General features: G+C 43.3%; 1 protein-coding gene across 3 annotated transcripts; it reads left to right on the top strand.

Annotated features, from left to right (window-relative positions):
• pik3r1 (phosphoinositide-3-kinase, regulatory subunit 1 (alpha)) lies at positions 1-26,676 on the top strand. Of its 3 annotated transcripts, XM_034095267.2 has the most exons (15): positions 1-234; positions 1,959-2,599; positions 15,489-15,581; positions 15,720-15,794; positions 16,077-16,208; positions 16,776-16,977; positions 17,310-17,392; positions 21,941-22,142; positions 22,224-22,404; positions 22,495-22,620; positions 22,708-22,850; positions 22,949-23,125; positions 23,223-23,297; positions 23,394-23,564; positions 23,985-26,676. In XM_034095267.2, exons 2-15 carry the CDS (start codon positions 2,263-2,265, stop codon positions 24,172-24,174), a joined length of 2,187 nt encoding a protein of 728 aa, XP_033951158.1. In that variant the 5' UTR covers positions 1-234; positions 1,959-2,262; the 3' UTR covers positions 24,175-26,676. The 3 variants fall into 3 exon arrangements, with proteins under 3 accessions (XP_033951158.1, XP_033951159.1, XP_033951160.1); XM_034095268.2 differs by lacking the exons at positions 1-234; positions 1,959-2,599; positions 15,489-15,581; ... (2 more) ...; positions 16,776-16,977; positions 17,310-17,392 and adding an exon at positions 19,117-19,560; XM_034095269.2 differs by lacking the exons at positions 1-234; positions 1,959-2,599; positions 15,489-15,581; ... (2 more) ...; positions 16,776-16,977; positions 17,310-17,392 and adding an exon at positions 20,344-20,671.

Here is a 26,676-nt window from a genome sequence, read left to right as displayed (position 1 = left end):
GCATTTTGTTCAGGACGGGAGAGTCGTGCCGTTATGTCGACAAGCTGTGGGTTGTAACAGTTTGTTCTACCTGTTAAACCGGATTTAAACGCGAGTGGAAGTTCTATGTTTTAAACCGTCCTGATAAAGGATCTGTTTAGGGTTGCGTTCTTTCGTATAATATCCCGTATAAACTGTTAAGTTTACCGAAGTGGAAGAGGATCGTCGGATCGCATGTGGATCCATGCAGACTCGGTATGTAGTTACTCATGACAAGCTCGATCACTTGACAGCGAATGTCGAACTACGAAGTGCTGTTTTTTAAGAAGTGCTAGTTGTTATATCAGTATATTTACCTTAATCCAGTTTGGTAAAACTTAGGTTACTTGTTGAGCTCTGCGTTAACTTGAAAAAGCTTTTTCCAATATTGTAATGTTGTTACATTATTATTAATCTAATGCAATTCCTAATTTACTGTCGGTGTCATGCATATGTTAATAACATGTAACTCACAATGGCACCTTATAGCAAACTCTTATCTTCCAGAATGAACGCTGGCCAATCGTGTTAACAAGCTGACGTTAGCATGTTAGCTAATTTAGCTCACAGTTAACCATCCTGCTCTCTCGACATTTTTTTCTGCAACGTTACTGTTTTACTCTTTTAAAACACAAGTTGCTAGTATATCTTGCAGCTCTGTGTTTTCAAAATCCACAAGTTTGCTGGCAGCTTTTTGACCAAGAGATATTACTATGTAATAATTATCAGTGGTGCAATGTAACTAAGTACATTTACTCAAGTACATTTTTGAAAGACTTGTACTTTACTTGAGTATTTAAATGTGTTGCTACTTTGTAGTTATACCCCACTACAACTCACAGGTAAAAGTGTATTGCACTCCACTACTTTTTGATAAATAATGTGAAATATAATCAACACTTAAATCAGACTTTAGTTACACCTGGAGTAAATTCATAAGCTATCCTGCAGTATACAAAGTCATTAAAACTAGCTGCACCTTTACCAGCTTTGACAACACTTTAATGCTTCAATAATAATAAAAACGTATAATACATATTATTCTGAAATGGGCCAATCTGCTTAATGAGTACTTTTACTTTTGGTACATTAAGTATGTAGATTCCAATACCTTAATCCATTTACTTGAGCAACATTTTGAGTGCAGGACTTTTACTTGTAACAGAGTATACCTACACTTTGTTATTTCTACTTTTACACAAATAAAATATCTGAGAGTACTTCTCCCACCTCTGCTAGTTATATAACAATTGCAGCGTTGAGAATTTAAGCTGTCACGGATCATGCTAACATTAGCAGTCTGGCTAAACAGACTGTTGGCTGAACAGCACAGATAATGTGTGTTAAGTTAACACATCAAGCCAGAAACGGTTAAATGCAGCATGTAAAGAAAAAAGCTAATCACTATGTGTGTCTGCATCAGTAAATAATGTACTGCCGGATAGTCATTGTGTTCTCAGATGATCATTAGTAGTGTACAGTATGGGACCATACTGTACACCATTAAATCATAAAAAAACAATATTATTACTACATGATTGTACAAAGGCGGCTTAATTGTTCACTTCATCAAAATTATTGCCCTTTTTCTTCAAAGCAAGTATGATCTGCCACCAACTTACCATGTGTCAAAGTATAGTTGCAAAGGTAGTATCAAGTAATAATATATTTTAAGTATGTGCTCAAATATTAGCCTGGTAAAATACTACAATTCTTAAAAGTGTTGTGTATGCTTAAAATTTAAGTTTGGCCAACTATAAAGTATTATCGTACTCTTATAAGTATTCTTACCACCACAATAAAATCCTCAATAACTTTCCTGCAGAACGCAGTTAAATGTGTTATATCTCATTAAGTACATTTTAGATGACATCTGAGCATTACATACTGTAATTGTCATATGCAATGTGTTACAAATGGCCTCCACTCTCACTTTACAGGTCTGGATAGTATTCTGAGGGTTGCAGCTGCAGGCCATGTACTGATGGGTACATACTGTGAGGCGCCACTCCAAGAGAGCCAAAAATCATTCAGAAGAGACAGGAACTTTGAAAGAATGAAGACTAGCTAGATAGTGTTGTCTCCCAAGAACAACCAACGTTTTCTTGGTATTGGTAAATGTATACTCGTACAACTATTTGTACAAGCAAATGTGTACCTGGACTGAACACATACTTAGAGAAACCTGAAAAGTAACATTTCTGGTTGAATCTTCGAAAGCACTTCTTGCACAAAGAGATCAACATGAGTGCTGAAGGATATCAGTACAGAGCGCTTTATGACTACAAGAAGGAGAGGGAGGAGGACATCAGTCTGCATGTGGGGGACATCCTGTTGGTAAGCAAAGGAGCCCTGGTGGCCCTTGGGTACACTGATGGACTGGAACAGAGGCCAGATGAGATTGGCTGGCTGCCAGGCTTCAATGAAACCACTCAGGAAAAGGGGGACTTCCCTGGGACATATGTCGAGTTCATCGGAAAGAAGTGGATCTCTCCTCCCACCCCCAAGCCACGGCCCCTCAGACCCCTACCTGAAGCTCCAGGCGTCTTCAGGGTGGGGGCGGACTGCGACTCAGAGCAAGGTGAGTTTAACAGCACAGCATTTTTCCACATACACCTCATTCACACCAACGGTGTTTCAGGGCCGGTTCGGAGCTGGAGCTTGAAAACCACCGGGTTTTCCTCTTCACACCGCAGCGGAGCAGGCTCTTAGCTCCGGAATCCAGTTAGTTTCAAGCACCAAAAAATTGTCCGGCTAGAGCAAAAGCACCACATACGTCACGCTTACGTCGAGGCGGGGGCAGGGGGAATCGGAATCGTCGTTGAAGTTGATGATTACGATTGTAAAGCAGTTTTGAATGTAGCATGTAACAACTGTAAGGTTGGTAGTAAAGTCGTCCCATTTTGTTTCGACAGAGCAAAACCAAAACGAGTAGCGCTTCAACACAATCGGCCATTGTTGTTGTTGTTGTTGTTGGTGTCAGCTGTGAGGGGTTTCCGCGAGGTTTGGCTTTATGAAGCAGGCACGCAAACGGTTACGTCATGACGCAAACAATGACGCAATGACGCAGCACCAGTCGGACTCTGGGCAGTGTGAAAAGAGCCGGAGCTAAACCGAAGAACCGGTTCTGAACCTGAAAAGCTCTAGCACGGAGCTTGAACCGGAGTTGCGTTGGTGTGAATGAGGTAATAGAGCTGCAACCCACATTTTCTTCATTACTTATTTTTTACCACACAATTCTTTACTGGATTAATTGTTTGGTCTTTCACTTGAAATATTGAGATAATTAGATTATCTAGATTGTTGCCAATTCATGATTTTTTTGATTCAGTTGATATATATTACATCAGCTATCATTGGGGGTTTAGTCTTAAAGCCCTACTTTCTACTTCTTCAAACAATAAAAAATGCTAAGTAGACAATAATTCAGGCCCCTTTCAGTGTCTTTTTTTCCAACAGTTTTCACCTTTCCAAACCCTCCACTGACTACTTTCAAGTTTTTGATTTACTGTGCTACAACAGTGGTATACATTCAGGAGTTCATGTTGTGTGGCAATAATCAGTATACTCAACTGCTGTAATCCAAAAAAAGTCTTCATTGTTCCCTTGCCTTGGGTGTGAGCTCCATATTGCCATGTTTGCAATTTGGTGTAAACCCTCATCTAAACTCATACATTTACATACATTTTCTTGCATGTTTTCAGTTTGTGTATTTCTCGCTCAGCTAAAGCGTTTTAGTTTTTTTTTCTCTGTGACATGAACATTTGGTCATAAGATAACAGTGAAGCCCATCTGGCACCATGTCATCAACTGACCCCCAACTAATATTTTGTTGATTGAAAACAGAAACAACACGCATAACTGGATTTGGGTTAACAAAGTGTGAGAAACATGATGAACTAGCAGAACAGTTGCTGTCTTTGACAACAAGTGGCTCTGCCCAGAGCTGTACAGCTGCACTGGATGTGAACCACGCTCAGTCCCAGGGGACAACATTGCCGTTGATCCAGGAACCCCAGAGCATATCGGCCATATATTACCAGCTGGTATCATCTACGTTTCTCCAAAAGCACCATCTTTAGGGCCATGTTTCCCTTATCGGTGTAGAGAACGACGATACGATAACTATATACCGGCCATTAGGACACATTGCTCTGAAAGCCTGGGGAAACAGTTTGGATAGCTTCATCAAGGCTGAAAAAAAAGGCTTTCCTAGATCTTCAAAGTTGTCTAGTTTAGTTTGTTAACTGATTAACATTTTTCAAGGTTGTGTTATGATTTACTTAGCAAGAACATAGAAATACAGGACTTTAGCTCTAAAACTAAACTACTCGTAAACCCACATTTTCACAAAACCATTTACAAGAATTGTACAATAAACAACTCAAATGAAACAACTTAATTTAAAGCTGTTTTTCGTACATTCCAGATGTGCAGAAAGCAGTGCGCAGAGTTAAGCAGACACAAAGAGATGAATGACAATTATTTCACTTGGTGTGAGAGGGCAAATAAGTCTAATCATACACTTCCTTAATGCAAGATAACTTGCTAAGGGTTTTACGTGGCATGTAGAAGCACCAATTATTGCTGTACTGTAGTTTCTTTTTGTTGGCAAGAGATGTAAAGTAAGCTGTATTTAGCACGTTGCGTTTAAAGATATTTGCATATAAAATGACCCTTTTGAAATCTGAATCAGCGTTACTGCTCATGCCACAACTATGAGCTGCAATTAAAAAAAGTGCATCTTTTTAAAGACGCTGCGGCTTGCACCAATGTGCGCTTAAGGCTGTCTGCTCACCTAAAGAGCAGCTGTATCTGCCAGGTTTCCAGTTTCTGCGCTTTGTGGTGCGATTGTGAAATTCTTTGCTGTGGTTTGCAGGCTGAGCGAGGAGCCGTATGAAGGGGGCATGTGTTAAATGGCTGTGTTGTGGTTGAGTGGCAGCGCTGAGCCTGGAGCGAGTGTGAATGTAGCACCGGGAGAAGAAAAGTCTCTGTGTCCTGAGCGGTGGGAGACACAGGGAGCGGGGGGGGGGGGGGGGGAGAAGGGGCCCCTAGGTTGTGGGTAAGGGAGAGAGAGAGAGAGCCCCTGTGCTTGCTAAAGGGTCCGTGTGAGGGATGGTGTGCAAAAGGATCAGGGCTGGAACGGGGCTGTGGGATAGGCAAAGGGGTCGATGCAGGCGTTAGGGAGCAAGGGTGGGACTCGGGCTCTGCGTGCTCAAGGGGGCTTTGAAGAGGGGCTCTGCGAGGAGGCTGGGCTCTTGTTGCTCCCAGAGTGTGTGTGATTTATTACCCACCACCAAGGGATCTCACTCCCTTCCGCCTACTCCTTAGATTTGTTTTGTTCCTTCCGCCTCCCCCTTCTCCCTTTTTTTTAATGTTTTGATAGTTCCTACAGTCAGCTCTGGAAGGGGGGAAAGAGGTGGAGAATGGAGGGGCCTCTCCTCTCCGAGCCACAGGGGTTTACATGAGTGCAGCAGATGTGGAGAGGGTGAGGGAGAGAGAGAAGAGGACCAGGCTGGGAAACTATTCCGCCTGATTCCAGCTCTCAGCCTTTTTTAAACATTAAAGTGTTGCTCCCTCTCTGGGCCTCTCAGTTGAGAGAATATATATGTGTTAAGGCCCGCCAAGAAAAAGCAACTCGGAGATTGAAACCCAGATCTCAAGTCGACTCCTTTTCCTATTTGATGTGAAAAAGGCGGAGTTTTTCCTAAAAGTTCAACTGTTTCAAAACAAGTTTGATCAAATCAACGGGCAGAAATTCAAAGCTATAAAGTCAGACTTTCCTCAATTTTGAAAGTCAAGTTGATGATGGCTCTACATGGTTAAAAAAAATGTGTGCGTGCAAAACTGTTGAGCAGCCAGCCTGAGAGCACATTCTTCTAAACGTTGGAGATAAAGGAGTGAATAAGTGGTTGTTATTTCTACGTGCTCTCACATGGTTCAACTTTACATGCTTAGTCTTGTTTAAGGAATGATTTGATGCCATCAAGCTTCATCGTCACCTTTTTCTGAGTCTGAGGCTTATCATGTTTTCAGTTCTTATGTAACAGTACATTACACTGCTAACAATTCAATTTCACTCAAACATGTTAAACCTCTCTGGTGAATATGACTTTAGTATGTTGCAAAAGTGGATTATTCTTTGTAAATAAACTGCCTTTTTCATTACGAGTAAAGAAAAAAAAAGTGGATTAAATCATCACATATTTGTGCCACTTACTGTATGGAACATTTAGGTTGAGTTGGACATTTGATACAAAGGAGACGTCAGCAGGGAGAGTTCTTAGAAAAGCTGGAGATTGACATGACGCCTCTGGGCCTCTTGTACGTATTGAATAGTATGTTCAGTTTTTCTTTTCTAAGAATTCCCTTCTCCCTTTTTTTCTTAATTGGGCATGTTGCAACCTATCTTTTGGATTCACACACAGTGGTATGCAGTTCACTTGTTTTCTTCTAGGAAGCACAATCACACATCAGATAATCAGAGTGTGACAGAAAGAAAACAGCAGCACAGAAGTTTTATCATTTGTTTGTATTTGCTCCGATGTTCCTCTGTGGGCCTAAAGGCAGCTGGAGCCAGGAATGTGTTGGTGCTTCTTTGGTGGAGGGCTGCACACAGACTGCGTGGTAGACTGATTTGTAGCTTTGTGATGAATCAGTATTGTGCTAAGTGCTGATTGCAGTAACTTGGTGCACAATGCAACCGGACAATAAATGGCCTGCACACTGAATAGGACTCCAGCGATTGCTGTTTTACACTGTCGTTGTACATGCTGCTTTCCCGAGGCTCATTTTAATATTCTAGTTTCATTTGACTCTTTTAGTTGTAAATATTAGCTTGTGATATTCCTGGCAAAAGTCTCGGAGGACAAAAGTAGTAGTAACTAATCCACCGCCCTCTAAAAATTGGACAAAAGCTAAAAAATATTTAACAAATGTTGGGATTTACACAATTGAAATGCTGTTGGTGCCTATAACTATAACTCATTATTTGTTTCGATATACAGTGTTTCCCCTAGGATGGAGTCATAGCAGCGGTGCTAAGGCACGTGCGCCCCGCCAATTTGTTTCTATGTGTCTGCCAGCACCAGAAAGGCTCCTGAGGCCTAGCACCAGGGCCGGTTCTAGCCAATTTGCTGCCCTAGGCGAGATTTTATATATAAAGAATAAATGAAAAATCTCTACAAAAGACAAATACACAAAAACAGAAACTTATTGACATAGGTAATATACGTCAAAATGGCTTCAAATGTATTCAGTATTGTATGAACATGTTTTAATTGGGGGGTGGACGTCACATCCTCAGATTTTCTTTTGAACATTTTAAAGTAAAATGCTTCAATCTGGTGCACTTTGAGCGCCCACTTACTAGAGACTAGATCTAGGGGGTACAACTCTAAAACACCCATATGAAAAAGATCGGTTTACATTTTAATAATCAAATAAGTATGTGAACATAACCAATAACTTACCACAGCCAATAACAAATAAATGTAACTTATTTTATTTTTGTTGTTCATTCATATCTTATTTTACCAGTTAACATTTATTTATTTATGCATATTTTTGTATCTCTCCAACTTTAAACGATATTTTTGGTTTACTGTCCTATAGTTTACATTGGAATGATTTCAAACCTGTTTTTATTTATCCTAATGATTATAAAGGAGTGCCTTGGAAATATGTGTTTGAGACCCACTGAGATAACTTAGACTAAAATTAACTATCCAAACACTCAGAGAGTCCTTTACCTCACTGAGCCTCTCAGTCTGACAGGAGAGCTCTCCTCCACCCTGGTTGTAGAAATATCTACTTCTTATATCCGTTAGCGCAGCTAGCACCAGATTCTAATAACAACAGCGCCGGTACCGGTGCGCCCTCTCTCTCTCTCTCTCTCTCGCTCTCCCTCGCTCGCTCGCTCGCACTTTGACTGTGAGCTGCGGGCGCCTGATAAGCCAACATCCCCCACTTTCATCACTTGCAGCGCCCATCGTACAGGGCGAATGAAAAGTGTAACCGGGGTGAAAAGGGTGATACATTTACTTAATTATGAATGTTGTTACATCAAGGCCAACAATTAGGATGAGCGCCAAGCCAACGGTCATGTATATCAATTACTCAACGGTTCAATGGAAAATCAGAAAAGGGAGAAGTCTTGTAGAAAAAAATATATATTTCAGCAGCTGCGTTGCGCCGCCGTTATTTGTATATAGGGGAAACACTGATATATATTTATTGCCAAGACAATAGCAAAAATGCCAATCAAAATGTCCAAAATAACAATATGGCAACTATATAATCACAATAAGGGATTTCACAAGAAAATAATATACAAATATTGAGTAGTATACCAATAGCTGTGACATTCCTTGTAACCATACCTTATATGTGCTATGGTAATAATAAACAAAACAATACATACAGTGATCTTCCACACGCTCCTTTATTATAAATATGATTTCCCTGTTGCTTCACTAATCGATTGCTCTCTACCTGAAAGTTTAAAAAACATAGTTAGCATGTCAACAATTAGATTTAGACCACATTAAAACCCAATGTAAAAAGCAACTGACCAATGCTCGGCTGATTTGAGTATGTAACAGAAGAAGAAGAAGAAGATATACTTTATTCATCCCTTACAGGGAAATGTCTTTCCCCACCCTGTTGTGTTTACACACATTACACACACAGGGGAGGATATACATGCACACACACACACACACACACACACACACACACACACACACACACACACACACACACACACACACACACACACACACACACACACACACACACACACACACACACACACACACACACACACACCACACACACACACACACACACACACACACACACACACATTACACACACATGGGAGGATATACATGCACGCACACACACAGGGGAGGATATACACGCACACACACACACACACACACACACACACACACACACACACACACACACACACACACACACACACACACACACACACACACACACACACACACACACACACACACACACACACACACACACACACACAGGGGAGGATATACATGCATGCACACACACACACACACACACACACACAGGGGAGGATATACATGCATGCACACACACAGGGGAGGATATACATGCATGCACACACACAGGGGAGGATATACATGCACACACACAGGGGAGGATATACATGCACACACACAGGGGAGGATATACATGCATGCACACACTAGGGGTGTAACGGTTCACAAACATTTTGGTTCTGTACGTACCTCGGTTTTTAGGTCTCGGTTCGGTTCGGTACGTTTTCGGTACAGCAGAAAAAATTATCACAAAACATAACATATCTTTTTTAAATTATTATTAAACTGTGAATAATGTAGATACAAAATATAATAAAATAAACATTAAGGTGCAGCATTTCGATGAACTGAAATAATCTGTATTTGAACTTTACTGTACTAGTACTCACAAAACATAAACTATTAGTTTTGGGTTTTTAATTATTATTAAACTATGAATATTCACTCAAATAAATATAAAATATAATAACATAAACATTAAGGTGCAGCTTTTCGATGAACTGAAATAATCTGTATTTGAACTGTACTGTACTAGCACCTAAGCAGCCAGTTTGACATTAGGACTTGCTTGTCATTGTATTTTCATGTTTTTTTTAAAGAAAAATGTACTTGTCCACATTGCTTGCCGAAAGGGCAGATCTGCTGGCACTAGCAATGTCTCCTGCTGTGGAGAACACCCTCTCTAGGGACAGAGGTAGCAGATACAGCCAGGTAGCGCTTTGCTAACATGGCAACATAAGGATATTTGCCGTTTGTAATAGCTTTGGCTCGGTCTGAAGTTTTTGCGAGTGGTGGAGGCTTAAATGCTAGTGGGAGTTGGGTTTGCACTTTTGGTACCGGTGATATTCACGTTCGGGTGATGCCTTTTCAAATGCAAGTTTGATGTATTGCCAGCCGCGTAACCAATGTTAGTTGAACAATGCGGACAAACAGCTTTGGTTCGGTGCACCTGTCTTTGTCCGTCATCCTTGTACGTAACTGCGAAACCAAAATGTTCCCAAACCGGAGACTTCAATGATGCTGGAGGATTTTCAAGCTCAACTCTATCTGCGTTCGCCATTTCGACAGTTCCTCAAATTACTGACTACATTTGAACGCATCCCTCTGACCAGCTCGTCCAATGAAATGACTTGGTCCCTCTGACGCGTTGAACACAATGGGAGCAAATTACTCCAAGAAGTTGTTCACGGTCTCAATTTTTTACGTTTAACATTATATTCGTTCGGTACACTTCGGTACACACGTGTACCGAACCGAAGGGCCCGTACCGAATAATTTCGTACGGGTACGTGTACCGTTACACCCTTAGCACACACACAGGGGAGGATATACATGCATGCACACACACACAGGGGAGGATATACACGCACGCACGCACGCACGCACACAGGGGAGGATATACATGCACGCACACAGGGGAGGATATACATGCACGCACACAGGGGAGGATATACATGCACACGCACACAGGGGAGGATATACATGCACACGCACACAGGGGAGGATATACATGCACACACACAGGGGAGGATATACATGCACACACACAGGGGAGGATATACATGCACACACACAGGGGAGGATATACATGCACACACACAGCCACATGCAGATAGGAGAGGTGGCAGAGCAGCAGAGAGGCTGCCGGGTACCCTTTGGTTCCAAGACCAAGTCCCTACAGACCGAGCCGCTGCCGCCCAGTGAGGTTATCCTGACTACAATTGTGAGAAAAAAATGGTGACACATCCTCAGATGCTACAATCATACACATTCTTAGAAAATGAGTTTCTATTTATTTATGTGAAAGATGAGTAATGGAACTCCAGGGCTCAATAAAAGTAACACTGTTATTATCTCTCCAAACTGAACAAGTGTGAGAGAGAGAGAGAGAGAGAGAGGAGAGAGAGAGCCTGGAGAGGAGAGTGGTGTGAGGAGAGAGAGAGAGAGGTGTGAGAGAGTGTGAGAGAGAGGTGTGAGAGAGAGAGTGTGAGAGAGAGAGTGTGAGAGAGAGAGAGAGAGAGAGAGAGTGTGAGAGAGAGAGAGAGAGTGTGAGAGAGAGTGTGAGAGAGAGTGTGAGAGAGAGTGTGAGAGAGAGAGAGAGAGAGAGAGAGAGATAGATTAGGGAGCAGAAAAGGTATTTAAAATATGTCCTGTATTTGACCGGGAGGTGGACGAGCTAGTGGAGCTGAATACTGAGTGGGCTTTGTGCTGTGGAGTGGGCGTTGTGTAACGCTTTGAACAAGGTCGATGGCATCAGTTATTTTAACCAGCTGGTACGGGTTCTGTAGTTTACAGATTAGTAGTTACACTGTTAAACATGTACAACGTAGTGCACGAAGTACAATCACTTTATCAGGGTATTGTAAGGTTTTACATTTGATAACTCTTTATTATTTTTCTGACAAATACTCGTCCTTAAACTAACCAGGCTCTGCACTGATTACTGTCAAAAGTGATTCATAATTGAAAAACTCAATTGAGTTAAGATTGGAACAGAGCAACATAATTCATGTTTTCTATAAGCTATTGGACAGAAACTTCAAAATATCAATTTATCACCAACGTTTGCTTTGACTCTTTCAAATATTCACATAGTTTTCTTTTCAAAAGGAGAAATAGAATGACATTGGATCAGTGCATAACTCACATTGCACCTGGACATCTTTTAGAAACAGATGAAGACCTTCACAGATTACTTTTACTTAAAGATGGACACAACTTTGACCATTTTTTAAATGTAGTAAATCTAAGTCTCCAGTCATGGAATATATATATATCCTAATATAATGACATTTGATGTGATGAAAAATGGACCACCAGAGTTAGGCCTGTGTCTTATATAATAAAAACAATAAACCAAAAATGAATATTATTCGATCCCTATGTGTTTGACTGCAACTTTAATGTAAAAGGAATACCTGAAAATCAATCTGCATGGTGGGAACAGCTGGGAAAACATTACTGTCTGCATTCTGAATATATGTATTGAAGGCATTACATATGTACTCTTCAGGTAGTAATGGCCTATTAAAGGTGTTGGAAAGTGGTTGTGTGTGTGTGTAGGTGTTGTGACTCATCGATGGTCCTTCCTCTATAGGGTTAATTGTCAGGCTGTAGCAACAGCCTCCTCATTGGCTGTTGCTCAGCCTCTGCACTGCAGCTTCCTTCCTGCAGGAGGAGACATTGCCTGCTTCTTTTTACTTCCTTCAGCTCAAAGCTTGTATCATTCATTGACTTCTAGAACATGCATGTTAAAGCATGTTAGTGCTTCACTTCATATTTGTTCATGTTAAATCTCATGTGTTTTCTAAGTTGTTGAAGGTCTGCACCCTCTCTTCTTAATTACTGTACAACCGACTTTTACATGAAACACATGTGACACATTTTGTAATATAATGCCCTGTTGCTCAATAATGTGCAGCCATGTGTGCGCGGTCTGAAGTGCAATCCCTTGGTTATTGCTTTTTACTGCCGTGCCCCAGTTGGACCTTTTTCAGACAAGAAGAAACGGTATAACTTGAAAATGCTGGTTACTCGAGTCGACCCTCTAAATGTATCCAAAGCGTGTGCTATCTTTAGTTTGTCGGTGGTGCCCCACGCCTGTCCTGCCCACAGTCTGCAGTCTGTTCGGTTCAGACATACGGTTTCAGGCTGGGCCCCCCAACACCACAGCAGCACCAGTGGCAGCTGCATTGACTTCCTCAACCTGTGGTTCACTGACTGACTGGCTGAGGCCTTCTGGGATATCATGCGAAGCTCTGCTCAACATGCAGGCTTGTACAGACACGTCCAAGGGGCCCCTATAGGGCCTCTCTCCAGACTCTCCTTCCCAACAAAAAAAAAATCCATTGGAAATTAGAACAGTGTCTCGTGCCGGGTGTAGACCCTCTGCTGTTCTAAATAGAGTAGGACAACAGTAACATTGTGTATTACTGTAGTAGCACTGCAGTAATACAAAGGTATTTAGTGTGTGTGTGGCATTGATTAGACAGTCAGGTATTATAATGTAGCTGCTATGCGTGTGGCTGAATGTAAACAGCCCTCCAGAGGAAACCAGAATTTCAGCTACCCTTAAGTACTTGCATAAAATACATCCAACTCATGCACTCTGTAAACAGTTAAAGACATGTGATACATTCTGCTATCTATATACTTCACAAATGATTATCATTGCGTAAAGTCAACTCAAAAATCTTTCCAAATGATTTGTGTGTATATTTGAACATGTTCCATTGGCTCCGGCGAGTGTCTGCATGTTGCTCGCTTGATCTCACGCCAAGCCATCTCAGAAGTCATCACCGATAGCTCGAAACATTTCTGCCATATCTTGTCTGCTACTTGATACAATTCCATCGTTGCTGAAACGATCACATCATTGACAGTACCAAGAAGCAACTCTATCGGCAGGTCACCCCGTGTCAGTCAGAGGCCGTCCACAGATTACAGATTGTAAATAAATAAACACAAAGTACTTCTGGATCTCTTTTGACAGGTGTTCCCGTTAAAGAGTGTATCACTGCGCTACTTGAAACATACAAGGAAGATTTATTTAACCTATTGTTCCATATGTGGCTATTTAAACATGTGTTGAAAAGTCTCAAGTATTCACAAAATGCCATGTTTAAAACTTCTTATGTCAGAAATCTTACCGTTTTAATAAAACTAGCCTTAGGATGTGGCTTTGGGCAATTTTCTTTGATAAAACATTGGATATGTGGGTGGGTTAGAAGTTTAAATATAACTTCAGCCCATGAATCAGGTTTCTCCGAAAAAACATTGGCTGTAGAATGGCAGCCGTGTTAGATATCTTGTCTGGGAGAAAGGTTACACTTCCAAGGTGTGCGATGGCAGGGCTGCGTGTCTCGTTCTCTATTTAGGGAAACGCTGGCGTTCCATCTCGGAGTTCACTGCTTCCGAGAAAAACCCCTCCCGCTCCGCCGTTCCAATAATGTCTTCCAGATGACCAGTTGTCCTACATGGAGTTGTGTGTGTTATGTGGTTAGCAAGGACTTCAGTAATCCAGTTTCTTCACACGCAACACGCCAGCCTGTGAGCTGCGCTGGCCAAAGAGGATGTGGAATTGGATGAAGCGGTTCATTATTGGCTTGATTGAACACTCTGTGGTGGAGGAGGGTAGTTCCTCTGTAATGACTGGCATGCCTGCATCAATGGGACCGGTGGATTCAAACATTTTAATATTTCTTAAGGTAGAAAGGAAGAAAAATATGGTTACTATAAAGGGTTCCATTCATAGTTTCTGAACATTTTTGAATCTGCAGTGTTGAACAGTCGAGCCTTTCAGAGAAATACCCTTTCAAAATACGCCTTTGCAAATCCAAATAAAATCCCTGCCAACCCCTTCAGCCTTTCATGTCCACACCTGGGTACAAAGTTCTAAAGAAATATAAAAAAGAATCTGGGGCCTGGCTTACCTCATATCACAGGGTATTTGCTTAGTTTCTTGGTCCAGCAAACCCTAACTTGAGTGCTCAGCACCTCCGGTTGAATCGGGCTGTTGTAAATACTCACCTTCTACTTTTGCAGGCAGTCCTTTGGTCTCGGACCTGCTTCCTCTTTGAAGTTCTGAGTAGTTTTTAATTCATACACCTCCTCAGCCTTGGCTGGCTCACATGACTTCCAGCCCGAGCCACATTTAATGTGAAAGCACTTCTGTTCTTTCATGGTTTGCAAGATATTTTGCATGTGTAAGTAAAAGATCTTCTTATGCTCCAAATATCTGGAACACACCCCCAGAAACCTGCAGGTCCGCTGCAACTCTGACTGCTTTTAAATCCAGGCTGGAGACTTTTCTTTTTGTCGCTGCTTTTAATTGAACTATTCACATCTTAGACTGCACTGTAACTTTTATCCATGTATTTTTTCTTTTAATTATTTTATTAGCTTTTCTTTTTAATGACTGATTTTAAATGCCATTTTCTTAATGTCTTTCATTTTTTGTAAAGCACTTTGAATTGCCTTGTGTTGAAAAGTGCTATATAAATAAACTTGCGTTGCCTCAGGCTTAAAAACCTAAACAGTATTTCCTCTGACCTTGAGATGCTAAAAGTCACCTGTAAGCCACATGATTTAAAATGTCATACACTCTTGCAGTGTAGCCCGCTTATCAACAGAAACATACTTGGCAGTTATTCTGTATTTTATAAAAGGTGATCATTTATTTTAAGTGATTTTTCAAGACAAAACATGAAAGGTTTCCCAGGGCCAGCTTCCCACCCATTGACACTTGGCACACACGGCTAACACATTCATAATGTCTCAGAACATGTGACACAAGACGGCATTGACACAATTCAAACTAATGGTAGAAAGCACTTCCTGCTTCCACATTTTTTGACAATGCGTTGTTCCCTGCTCCAGGTCTCTGCCTGCTGGACTTGACGGAGCAGTTTTCTCTCCCAGAGACGAGTCCACCCATGATGGCCAGACTCATCGAAACCATCGAGAAGAAAGGTAAGCGTCACCACGGAAACAGTACTTTAAATGTACCTTTTGCCTGTCTTTGTTAACCGCATTTCAATGTGCATTTATGACCAGATAGCTTTCTCATTTTATAAATGTAATGAGTTTTGTTTCTGTGATTATCTGCAGGTGTGGATAACCCCACTTTATATCGAACATTCACTGCTGGTGGCGGACTTGAAGTGAAACCGTATTTTGAATGTGGTAAGCAGCTTTTCTTTGTATCAGCCTATGTTAAGCCAGTCGTTTTTCAATAGTTGAACGAGGAAGAAGAAATGTCGATGTGTCGATGACGAACCGAGATAACGGCGTGAGGTGACCTACAAAGTGCGCTACACACCTATTGAGAAAGAACAGAAAGTACTGCCACGGTTACATCCACGTATGAATGGTTTAGTTTGCGGTGTGCACAAACGCCAGTGATGACGTCTTTCACTTTGCACAAAGACTTTCGAGTTTCTAAACGTGTGTTGTGTTGTGCTGCAGACCCCCCCTCAGCGGACCTGGATCAGGTGGAGCTTCCCATCCTGTGTGACGGTCTGCGCAGGTACCTGCAGGACCTCCCCCAGCCCATCATCCCCACTGCAATATACGCTCAGATGGTCCTCACTGCCAAAGGTGAGAGCAGAGGACCCCCGCTCACACGCAACTATCATTTCTATTCTGCACAGAAACACACCGATGAAATGAATGCACTCTCCCCTGCTGAACATTCGGTTCTTTGAAAACACAACCACAAAGCATTTCAGTTTTTAACCAAAGGTGCTTTTCCCCCTCGCAGTAATTAGTGCATTACGAGTGTATTTTGTAACTTTCTCCATAAATTAGTTTCCGTTTGTCTTTCTTTGTTGCAGACACACTTCTCACAGCACACTGTTCTGTCGCGCCGCATTCTCTTTCTGTCACATGGCCAGAGACAGGATCTCTGAGGTTAATAGGAACTAAAACAAGCCTGAGAGTTTATCTCCAGCATCTGCCAGCAGCCAATCACCTGCCAGTGTACTTTACGCTCATTGTCAACCACAATCTGCCTGTAGTTTCATAACTGCACATGACACGCTTTTTCCACCGCTTCGTTGTTTAAAGACACACCTCTCATTTTACGCTGCACTTCGACCCAGGCAGGATCTGTCTGTCTCACATCTGCCTAACTGACCTCTCGGCCGTCCTCATCTGTTTCCGCAGAGGTGGTGAATCCTGAGGAATGTGCTCAGCTGCTCCGCCGCATCACCAGCGCCCCGACCCTGCCTCCCCAGTACTGGCTAACCTTCCACTGTCTGCTCAGGCATTTCTCCAGAGTGTGCCAACACGAGTCCAAGAACCTGCTCAGCGCCAGAGCCCTGGGCGAGATCTTCAGCCCTGTGCTCTTCAGACAGCAGACCACCAGGTGGGTGTGAGCCGGACGGGGGGGGCAGCGACAGACAAGTGTGCAGGCTCAGTCATGCACCGCGGAGACACACACACTCTGAAACGTGCACACTTCCAGACACTCGCACATCGACACACTGTCAGCAACAGTCTGCCAGGCACTCGTGGGTTTAGCTGTGCACAGATATAGGTTGGAGCTTTTCTACTTACCAGCTGTTCTGCACAATTAAAGTAGCTAAGCCTGCATTGCCATCCGCTTGAGACACAGAGTAATCAGAGCAGCCGAGTCACCTGCGCTGTGAAACAGGAACTTTATCTAACTTGCCTTTTTTGTGTTTACACCCTCTGCAGTTGTGAACCCAGCTCGGAGGCCCACATCAGGATCATTGAGGTTCTGGTGACCAGTGAAATGAGTGACAGTCAGGCGGCTCCAGGTACTTACCACCGCCATGCACGACGTTTCAAATGCTGTTTTTTTTGTTCCTGCTCGAATACTATTGATATATCTAAAAAAGAAATGCACCACTGCTTGGCATTGCACTGCTGCTGTTTGATTTGTGTGTTCTGCAGGGACTCGAGCTGCAGAGCACACACGGAACACCCTCAGACCTGATCTATTAATAGCTTAAAGACAGAGCGTTGAGGCCCGGGGGGTAAGCTGGAGGTAGAGCACTGACATTGTAGGGCAAGTTAAGACAACTTCATCGTGTATTCACCGAAACACATTCCCTCATGATCATTGTTGCAAAACTGTTTGAATAAGGTCTACACTGGTGCGAAAGCGTTAGCTACAAACAAAGGCTCCTTGTGGTCGGGTTTGAAAGTTCATGACATGGTCCAATGATCCCATGGGAACACAGAGTGCAACATGTCCTGCTCGCGTTGATTTTGGTTTCTGTTTTTTTTTTTTTGCGATGAATGCGACTGCTGGTTGATATTGAACACGTGGCCCAGGACGCGTGTGAACTGATGACATCTTGTTCTGGTGTTCTTCACAGGGGAGATTCTTTCTTTTTCTTCAGGGGTGATGTTGTTATTTTGTAATATGTCAAACACAGAGCGGCACAGAGCCACTTTGCAGGGCCGGTGCAGTGGTGGTCTGCACAGAGGAAGCTGGCGGGGTGTGTGTGAGTGAAGTGCTCTGCGTGGCACGGTTCTGTTTTTACAGTGCTAGTTAAAAGCACCATCGTTGCCGGCCCGGAGGCCCAGGGCGGGCTGTGGCTGTTTAAACATTTTATTACCTGTTAGGTCTATTTATAATGTTGCTGGGCATGGGCCACTCTCAGCTGTCAGTCACTTGCACCTGCGGGAGCATTTGGCACTGAGGTGGATGGATTGAAGGGCGGGCAGGCGGGCGGGCAGGAAGGACTCAAACCCTGAAACACTTTTTGTTTGTTCTTGTCACACACACACACACACACACACACACACACACACACACACACACACACACACACACACACACACACACACACACACACACACACACACACACACACACACACACACACACACACACACACAAACAGGACGCAGTCTAATATCAAAGTTCAGGTGTCCCAAACTGGTTTCAGTCACCTGTCTCATACAGAGAAGAGAGAGAAAGAATAATCTACTTTGTAAACACATAGTGTGTGTGTGTGTGTGTGTGTGTGTGTGTGTGTGTGTGTGTGTGTGTGTGTGTGTGTGGTGTGTGTGTGTGTGTGTGTGTGTGTGTGTGTGTGTGTGTGTGTGTGTGTGTGTGTGTGTGTGTGTGTGTGTGTGTGTGTGTGTGTGTGTGTGTGTGTGTGTGTGTGTGTGTGTGTGTGTGTGTGTGCGCGCCTCCTCCCAGTTACTGCGTGCCTATTTTAAGTAAGCGACAAAAGGCCCACTTAGATTTGGTTGGCTGGAAAGTGGGCCTGCTCCACAGAGCACTTCTTGTTAACCGAGGGCTGGCTCCAGGTCCTAGGGGCTCTCTCTCTCTCTCTCTCTCTCTCTCTCTCTCTCTCTCTCTCTCTCTCTCTCTCTCTCTCTCTCTCTCTCTCTCTCTCTCTCTCTCTCTCTCTCTCTCTCATCTCCACATCTCCTCCCTGTCTCAAAGTGCCCACCTCAGCAAATATTTGAAACTTTGCAAGTTAATCATAAGACTGAGACTGAACTCCCCCTGCCTCCTCCTTTACAAACAGAGGGAGAGAGAGAGCGAGGGAGTGACCGGAGACACGCACACACGCAGCTGGCAGAGTGGCTGCTCTCAGAACAGCTCTGACACCAGCTACCCCTAATCATTAACTATCTGCCTCGGAGCGAGCAGGCCTCGCACAACCCACAGAGAGAGAGAGAGAGGGAGAGAGAGAGAGACCTGTACCTTACTCTCGCAGCAGGAACTCAGTCAGTCAGACCGTCGCCTCACGGAGAGCGGATTACCCGGATTTCATCCAGAAGCACATAAAGCTGTTGCGAAACCTTTTTTCAGAGATTTTTTTTGAAGTAACCTAAACTATGAAATGGAGCTTTGCTGGAGGACTTGAAAGTCACTCTGTTGGATGTATTTTACCTTTTGGGAATAACAGCGAAGTCGCAAAGAAGAGATTGATGATTCAACAAAATATGCACAACTCGCAACGTAAGTCTGACGTTCTGTGTCTTTCTATTTGAATCTGTTCTCGTTGCCATACGAGAGTAGAGCGGTGTGTTTCAATACTTCTGCCTTCAGGCTATAATGAAAAGGGCCGGGAGATTAAGAAAGAAATACTATAGCTGAAGAAAAGAAAAGAACAAGAATAATATCTCTTGTACTTATCTTAGCGTCCAGTCGTAGTTGTCAGAGAGCAGTTTTGCCTTTGGCAGCTGTTTGTAGCTATGCTCACTAAGTGCTCACAAAGCTCTCGTTCTCTCCGAGGGAAGTTGGTGAATTCAGTCACATGTTAAATATTCAACCATTATCAAACATGTATGTGTTGCCACAGTAGGGAATGTTTATGTTCAGTCAAATAACTATTTCAAACCCTACAGAATATTTGACTTCTTAAAGAAAGAGGCATTTAGGTCACGGTCTCTCTCTGGCATTAAAACATGTCTTCAAATCCACTTGTATCTAGTTAGTGTGCTCAGTTGAGCTGCTTCTTAAGTTATTCATGAAGAGTCCTAACAACGGTTCCTCAGTTGAACCTGGCAGGACTGCATTCCTCTTGAGTCCTTGTACCTTACCAAGAACTGGGCCTACTTTAATTTCACTTAGGAAACCAGTGGAGTTCTCTCTGTCATGCTGCGTGTCACGCTGTGGGATTACAGACGCATGTTGAGGCTCTGGGTGCCGCTGACCGGGCCAGGCATTATAATGTAGCTGCGTACGTGCTGCTGCAGCAGAGCTGGCTTTGTCTGAGTGCCAGCAGTGGGTCGGACTAAAGCTCCGCACGACTCGCGCAGAGGGGAGGGGCCGAGCAGCCTGCAGGAGAGAGAGCCGCTCACAGAGAGGGGGAGAGGCACAGAGCAGCAGCATGGAAACAGGCTGCAGGTGCTTCTCTTTCTGCTGCACAGCTGCTTTCTAAAACGGATGCATACTCAGACGTCACGCTGGACGCTGCAGAGCCAACAATGCATTTGTTTCCGTTTAGCTGCAGTGTTGTTAAGAACTAAAGCAGGGAGTATAAAGGCTTTCAGGATGACCTCATCGCTCTCCGGAAATGAAAGATGCAGGAGTGGTTGGTGACGGAGCCCCTCTGTGATTGGCTGTGGTAAGTGATGTAACACGTTACTGAGCAGGCTGCTCTGAACAGGTTTTTAACTGGACGTTGAGATTGGGATGTGAAACAGTCAATGCGATATGCAAGCTGTCTATCTGTAGAGACGTGTGGAGCTCATGTGGGCTCCGGGTAGGACTGGTTTGTGCACACAGGGGTTTAAGACCTGAGTCTCTCTAGTAATCTGGAGAGGAGACGTGGATTGAAGGCAAAGGTTCTGAGAAGTGCAGCGGAAGCCCTGAGCTGTGGTTGAGTTGGTCGGCTGCATTTTGCACAGATTGTTAAGCTTTGCTTGTTCTGCCATGTCACAACTGTAGCCTGTGCACAGTGCACGTGTTCTCAGAGCGAGTCCTGAGGGTCGCTGTGGAGAGGCTGCGATAGAGGCAGTGAACAAAGCCAGTGCACATTGTGGGTTGGAAATAGCTCTCTATAGCTCTGTTGCAGCTAACCTCACTGTGGAACTATTAGCTCGTGAGCAGCGACCGCAGGTTGAACATGTATTTCTTTAGGGTCCACAGCGGTGGTTACATGTTCCTTCACGTCACGAGAAAATCACCATGGATACAATGCAAATCAGACTCTTTGTGCTGCCTTAAACTGCAATGGGAAAATCACTTTTGATTCTGGGTTGTAAATACTGACTGTGATACAGAACTGGTTGTCTAACACTAAAGCTGGATATCTGTCGGACACGAAACCTTGAAGGGGAATTTATTGGCAGCTCAGTGTTGACAACATTCTTTAAAATGCACTTTTAACCTAGTTTAATCTTAAAATGAAAATATAGCCGTGTAGCAAATAAAAGATAGGCATCATTTATTTGCTAATACCAAACGCTGTTTTTGCAGCTGGGACTATTTATAGAAATGTCCTTTTCTTGAATGAAATTCATTCTCCCTGACTCATCCCCCCCCCCCCCCCCCCCCTGTTGCCGCCTCTCCCCTGGCAGCTTTTTTTCATCCCAGTTAAATCAATGGGGGAAAAAACGAGTGAACGGGTCACAGAGCTAGTGTGTGCTTCCCAGCATCCTCCTGACGCTGGACAGAATTTTATGTCGTGGGTCTCAAATTTGGAATCCAGTTGTGTGTCCGACGCTTTAAAGAAGGGCAAACGAATGCTTTGAATCGTGATCCACGGCAGCATCAACACCGCTGCTGGTTGACAGAAAATCAATAATTTAATTCAAGTGGAGACCCATGTCATGTGAATGTGCTCCAATCACGTTTCAGTCAATGAATATCTATCCTATTTCTCTCCTCACAGCTCTACCTCCAAAACCACCCAAGCCCACAGCTGTGACTAACAACGGCATGAACAACAACATGGCGCTGCAAGACGCCGAATGGTACTGGGGAGACATCTCAAGGGAGGAGGTCAACGAGAAGCTGAGGGACACGGCGGACGGTACGTTCCTGGTGCGAGACGCCTCCACGAAGATGCACGGAGACTACACTCTGACTCTGAGGTGAGTTTGAAACCCTTTCCTCTCCTCTACCAGCTTCTATTCTCCCGTCGGAGGTCATTCAACGCCTTCTTTGGTCTACAGGAAAGGGGGAAACAACAAGCTCATTAAGATATTCCACCGGGATGGGAAGTACGGCTTCTCGGACCCTCTGACCTTCAGCTCGGTTGTGGAGCTCATCAACCACTATCGCAACGAGTCGCTGGCTCAGTACAACCCCAAGCTGGACGTCAAGCTTCTGTATCCCATCTCCAAACTCCAGCAGGTGAGGCGGCAGCTGAGAGGGGAAACTAGCAGCGCTTAAAATGCTTGTAGTCAAACGATTGAACTGCAACGGTCTTGTCTCTGTGCTTAGGATCAGGTGGTGAAAGAGGACAACATCGAGGCCGTGGGCAGGAAGCTCTGCGAGTACCACCAGCAGTACCAGGAGAAGAACAAAGAGTACGACCGTCTGTATGAAGAATACACCAGAACATCCCAAGTGAGTGCAATCCAGAGTCCGCCTACCATCCCAAACCGTACTGCAATATTTCCACAACGTGCACTAATCCCGCGCCTTCTTTTCCAGGAAATCCAAATGAAGAGGACCGCCATCGAGGCGTTTAATGAAACCATCAAGATCTTCGAGGAGCAATGCCAAACGCAAGAGCGCTACAGCAAGGAGTATATTGAGAAATTCAGGAGAGAAGGAAACGAAAAGGAGATCCAGAGGTGAGGACACATCACGGTGTGCCGCGGAAAGGAAGCGATTTGTAGCACGTAATAAAAGATGGATTGTGTTGAAATTCAACGTCATTGTTGCTTTTTAGGATTATGGGCAACTACGAGAAGCTGAAGTCCCGGATTAGTGAGATCGTAGACAGCAAGCGGAGACTGGAGGAGGACCTGAAGAAACAGGCTGCCGACTACAGGGAGATCGACAAGAGGATGAACAGCATCAAGCCCGACCTCATCCAGCTCCGCAAGACCCGAGACCAGTACCTCATGTGAGTACTCTGACCAGCCGCTCCGGACACGTTCAACTTCCCTCTGGGGGAAATCTAATTGGATCTGCCCTGGTTTCTAATGTTCGCTCTGTTGTAGGTGGCTGACCCAGAAGGGAGTCAGACAGAAGAAACTCAACGAGTGGCTCGGAATCAAGAACGAAAACACAGAAGAGTGAGTATCTGTTTTACTTTTGACAAATGTAAAAATGTAAAAAAACGTGTTCCCTCATAACTTACACCTGCGTACGTTTTTTTTTCTTTTTTCCAGTCAATATTCTATGGTGGACGATGATGAAGACCTTCCTCATCACGACGAGCGGTCCTGGAAACTGGGCAACATCAACCGGCTGCAGGCGGAGGCGCTCCTCCAGGGCAAGAGGGACGGAACATTCCTGGTTCGAGACAGCAGCAAAGCCGGATGCTACGCCTGCAGCGTTGTGTACGTATCTACCTGTGTTTCATACAGCTGCTCGTTCACTAACTAGGCAGGGTCCTCCTCTGCATCCCCAACGTTATATCCCTATGTTCATCCCAGGCTCATGCGATGCTCGAGCAGTGTTTAGTTTCAAGTGGGTATCGTCCATATTCATCGTCTTTTTGGTCACTAGAAGGGAAGACGTTGACTTGTTCAGCAAATACTGCTAGCGCATCATACTAGCATCAGATACATGCATGTTTCCACAATAAGAATCATTAAAATCAATCTTCTTACTTCCAGTATCAACATAACATGTGTTTAATGTTCGTATGAGCAGCTTATTATTGTTCTGAGACTTGATGACGTGTTTTTGAACAGCGAGTGGTCAGAAAGAGCGCTTGTGTTCCCCGCAGAGTGTGACTGTGTTCCCTCTCTTTGCAGTGTGGACGGTGAGGTGAAGCACTGCGTCATCAACAAGACGCCCTCAGGTTTTGGTTTCGCCGAGCCGTACAACCTCTACGGCTCCCTGAAAGAACTCGTACTTCACTACCAGCACACGTCTTTGGTCCAGCACAATGACTCCCTGAATGTGACGCTAGCGTACCCCGTTTACACCCAGCAGAGGCGGTGAGGCCCCGGCTGCTTCCACGGACACGCGGAGAAGGCCTCAGAGAGAGTGAAGCGATGCAGGTCCTTGGACTCCATGTTTTAAAGAGGCTCCGTTTGCCTGGCCCAGATTTGAAATCGGAGGAAGACGCTCCGCTAAGCCTGAAACATTTCAGTGACTTTGCCCGACCACGAGCCCGAGGCGAGTCTGAATGTAGATGTATTTCTCCGTTGCTTTTTGCGGGAGCACAGAATGGAGAGGACACTGCTGAGCTCTCTGCAGCCGAGGACCTCTGAGGCCTTTTCCTAATGGTGCTTGTTCTCTTTCAAAGCTTTACCAGCCGGGAATGTCTAATCGCAACAGATGAACTCTTCAAATGGAAGTGTACTCACCGGCCACGACTTTGTTTTTCCACTCTTCGTTTTATTTTCCTTTAACGTCATCTTTGTGTTTGTTTGTGTGTGTGTGTGTGTGTGTGTGTGTGTGTGTGTGTGTGTGTGTTTCAACACAAGTGTTTTTGTGTACGTGGCTGTGAGTGCGTGTGATTGTCCATGTGACCAAAACTCATAGAATCAGGACAATGTGTGGCATCAGGGGGATGTGTGACACGTTTGCTTGTGTTAACTGTTCAGTAGCAGACCGTGGATCAGCTGATAAATGTAGCAAAATGGCACTTTTTAAACAAAGTTTAATTTTTTTGAAAAAGACTCCTATGGACTTTTATGAGAAGAGCAGAGAGGACGAGGCGTCTGCATTGTGGTGCAGAAGCAAACTTGATCTTTACTGTGGGCAGGTGAAACTATGAATGGACTCATGTACATATGTGAAAAGTCATGACTCAAAGTGCACCATACCAAAAAGGATCAGTTCCTGTTTAGTTATATTCTGATCTGCTATGCAATTCTTTCTCCATTATTTCTTCAGAACTGTGTTTTATTCTGTTGCAACCCACGATATAAGCTTGTTTTATTGCTTGAAAAGTATCTTTTCCTGTGTAAATATCCAAGAGGATATTTTGTGTCAAAATGCCAAGGTACGGTAAAAGAAAAACTGCTTATGGCTTTTAAAAGATAATAATAGCAAAATACACTTTACTATAAATTACTTTAACAACTGGTATAAAGATGAGTATTTTATTTTTTTGCTTCAAACTAATGTTCTTCTCAGGCAGAGCCTTCTGAGTATTTGAGCTGCTTCAGTCACAAATACTATTTCTTACAGAGATACTTGTAGTTCTCTGTTGGACGGGCAGAGAGCACTCACAGAACGGGAGGATGGGATTGTACAACCCTTATCTAACCATCACCACGAAAACAGCAGTATAGATTTATTTTCTTATAGAATATATATGTTCCCACATGAGAATATATTAAAGCAGACTGGTGTTTTCAACAGATGGATATTGTTATTAAAAGATCGATTTACATTGTCCACTTAGTATTTTTCTGTATCAGAAAATCACTGTGTTTACATGGTTGGACCGGCTCATTTCAGATAGTCTATAATTTCATATTTCAAAAAGGACAACATGTGCCAGTGGAATCCTTACCAGAAAAAAGTCAACAAGATTTACTTTCCCACATCTTTATTCTAGCTTTTAAAAGTCCAAGGGATCGGTACGTGTGTAAACCCAGTGACATGAAAATAATTAAGAACATTAAATGAAGCCACCATTATTACTCATCACATCAAGACTAACTGATGATTAAATCACTTCAAAAATGGTCTGCCCTAAAATAATTTTAGATGTTATATTTGTATTCCCACTCATTCCCATTCAAGCACACTTTTAAATATATATTTGTGTAACAAATGAGTTGTAAGAGAAATAAATAAATAAAACTTAACCTAATGTAATTATGATTTATTTTCAAATTTGACTCTTAATAATCTCCATCTTTGGCATCTCTTTGTGCAAAAAGGTAAACAGATTACCAGTCTCAAAGCGTTCACTTCCTGTCAAAAGAAACGTGAAAAGAAAAACGTCATGTCGTTGGACATTAAGACATTTCTCAGCATGGAAACATTGTATAATTTTTTGTTTCCTGCATATTATTCTCCCCTCGTGGCAGAAAAGTTGTACACTTGTACAAACTACTAAATTGTGTTTTAGATGTATTTGACCAGGTAACTCATCCAAGAGAAAATTGTAGCAATGATAGTAACTGCCATTTATTCTAGGTTTTATTGGTTCTGAATCATGAATGACCTGACATTTATTTTACTAGAAGATTTCCCTTACTCCCCCATCAGCTGCTGGCATGAACGTTTTGTTTCTCATTGTCACAAAACAATTATTTTTTTCCAATAGTTCTTGGACAACATGCACCATTATTTTCTTTGCCCCAGTTCTGGGTTGTATGATTATCTTAGATGTCTTTCTTTTTTTCTGAAGCTCATCTTTTTGTGGTTGTCCCAGACATGATGATTGGATTGAGATTTACCAGTGTTCTCCAAGTTTTGCTTCAAATCTGTATTGGGCTTTGTTAAAAAGGAAATAAAAAAACACCTCTTTTTAAGAAACAA

The sequence above is a fragment of the Pseudochaenichthys georgianus genome, chromosome 12 (assembly GCF_902827115.2).
Source record: "Pseudochaenichthys georgianus chromosome 12, fPseGeo1.2, whole genome shotgun sequence".
NCBI lineage: Eukaryota > Metazoa > Chordata > Actinopteri > Perciformes > Channichthyidae > Pseudochaenichthys > Pseudochaenichthys georgianus.
Note: the sequence above shows the minus strand (reverse complement) of the source record. Positions and strands in the feature narration are given on the sequence as shown.

Bases quoted from the DNA above. Each gene is read 5' to 3' on its own strand.
- pik3r1 (XM_034095267.2), top strand. From the start codon at position 2,263: ATGAGTGCTGAAGGATATCAGTACAGAGCGCTTTATGACTACAAGAAG. The intron at 16,978-17,309 runs GTGGGTGTGAGC...CACCCTCTGCAG, and splicing joins TTCAGACAGCAGACCACCAG to TTGTGAACCCAGCTCGGAGG. The intron at 23,565-23,984 runs GTACGTATCTAC...CTCTCTTTGCAG, and splicing joins TGCTACGCCTGCAGCGTTGT to TGTGGACGGTGAGGTGAAGC.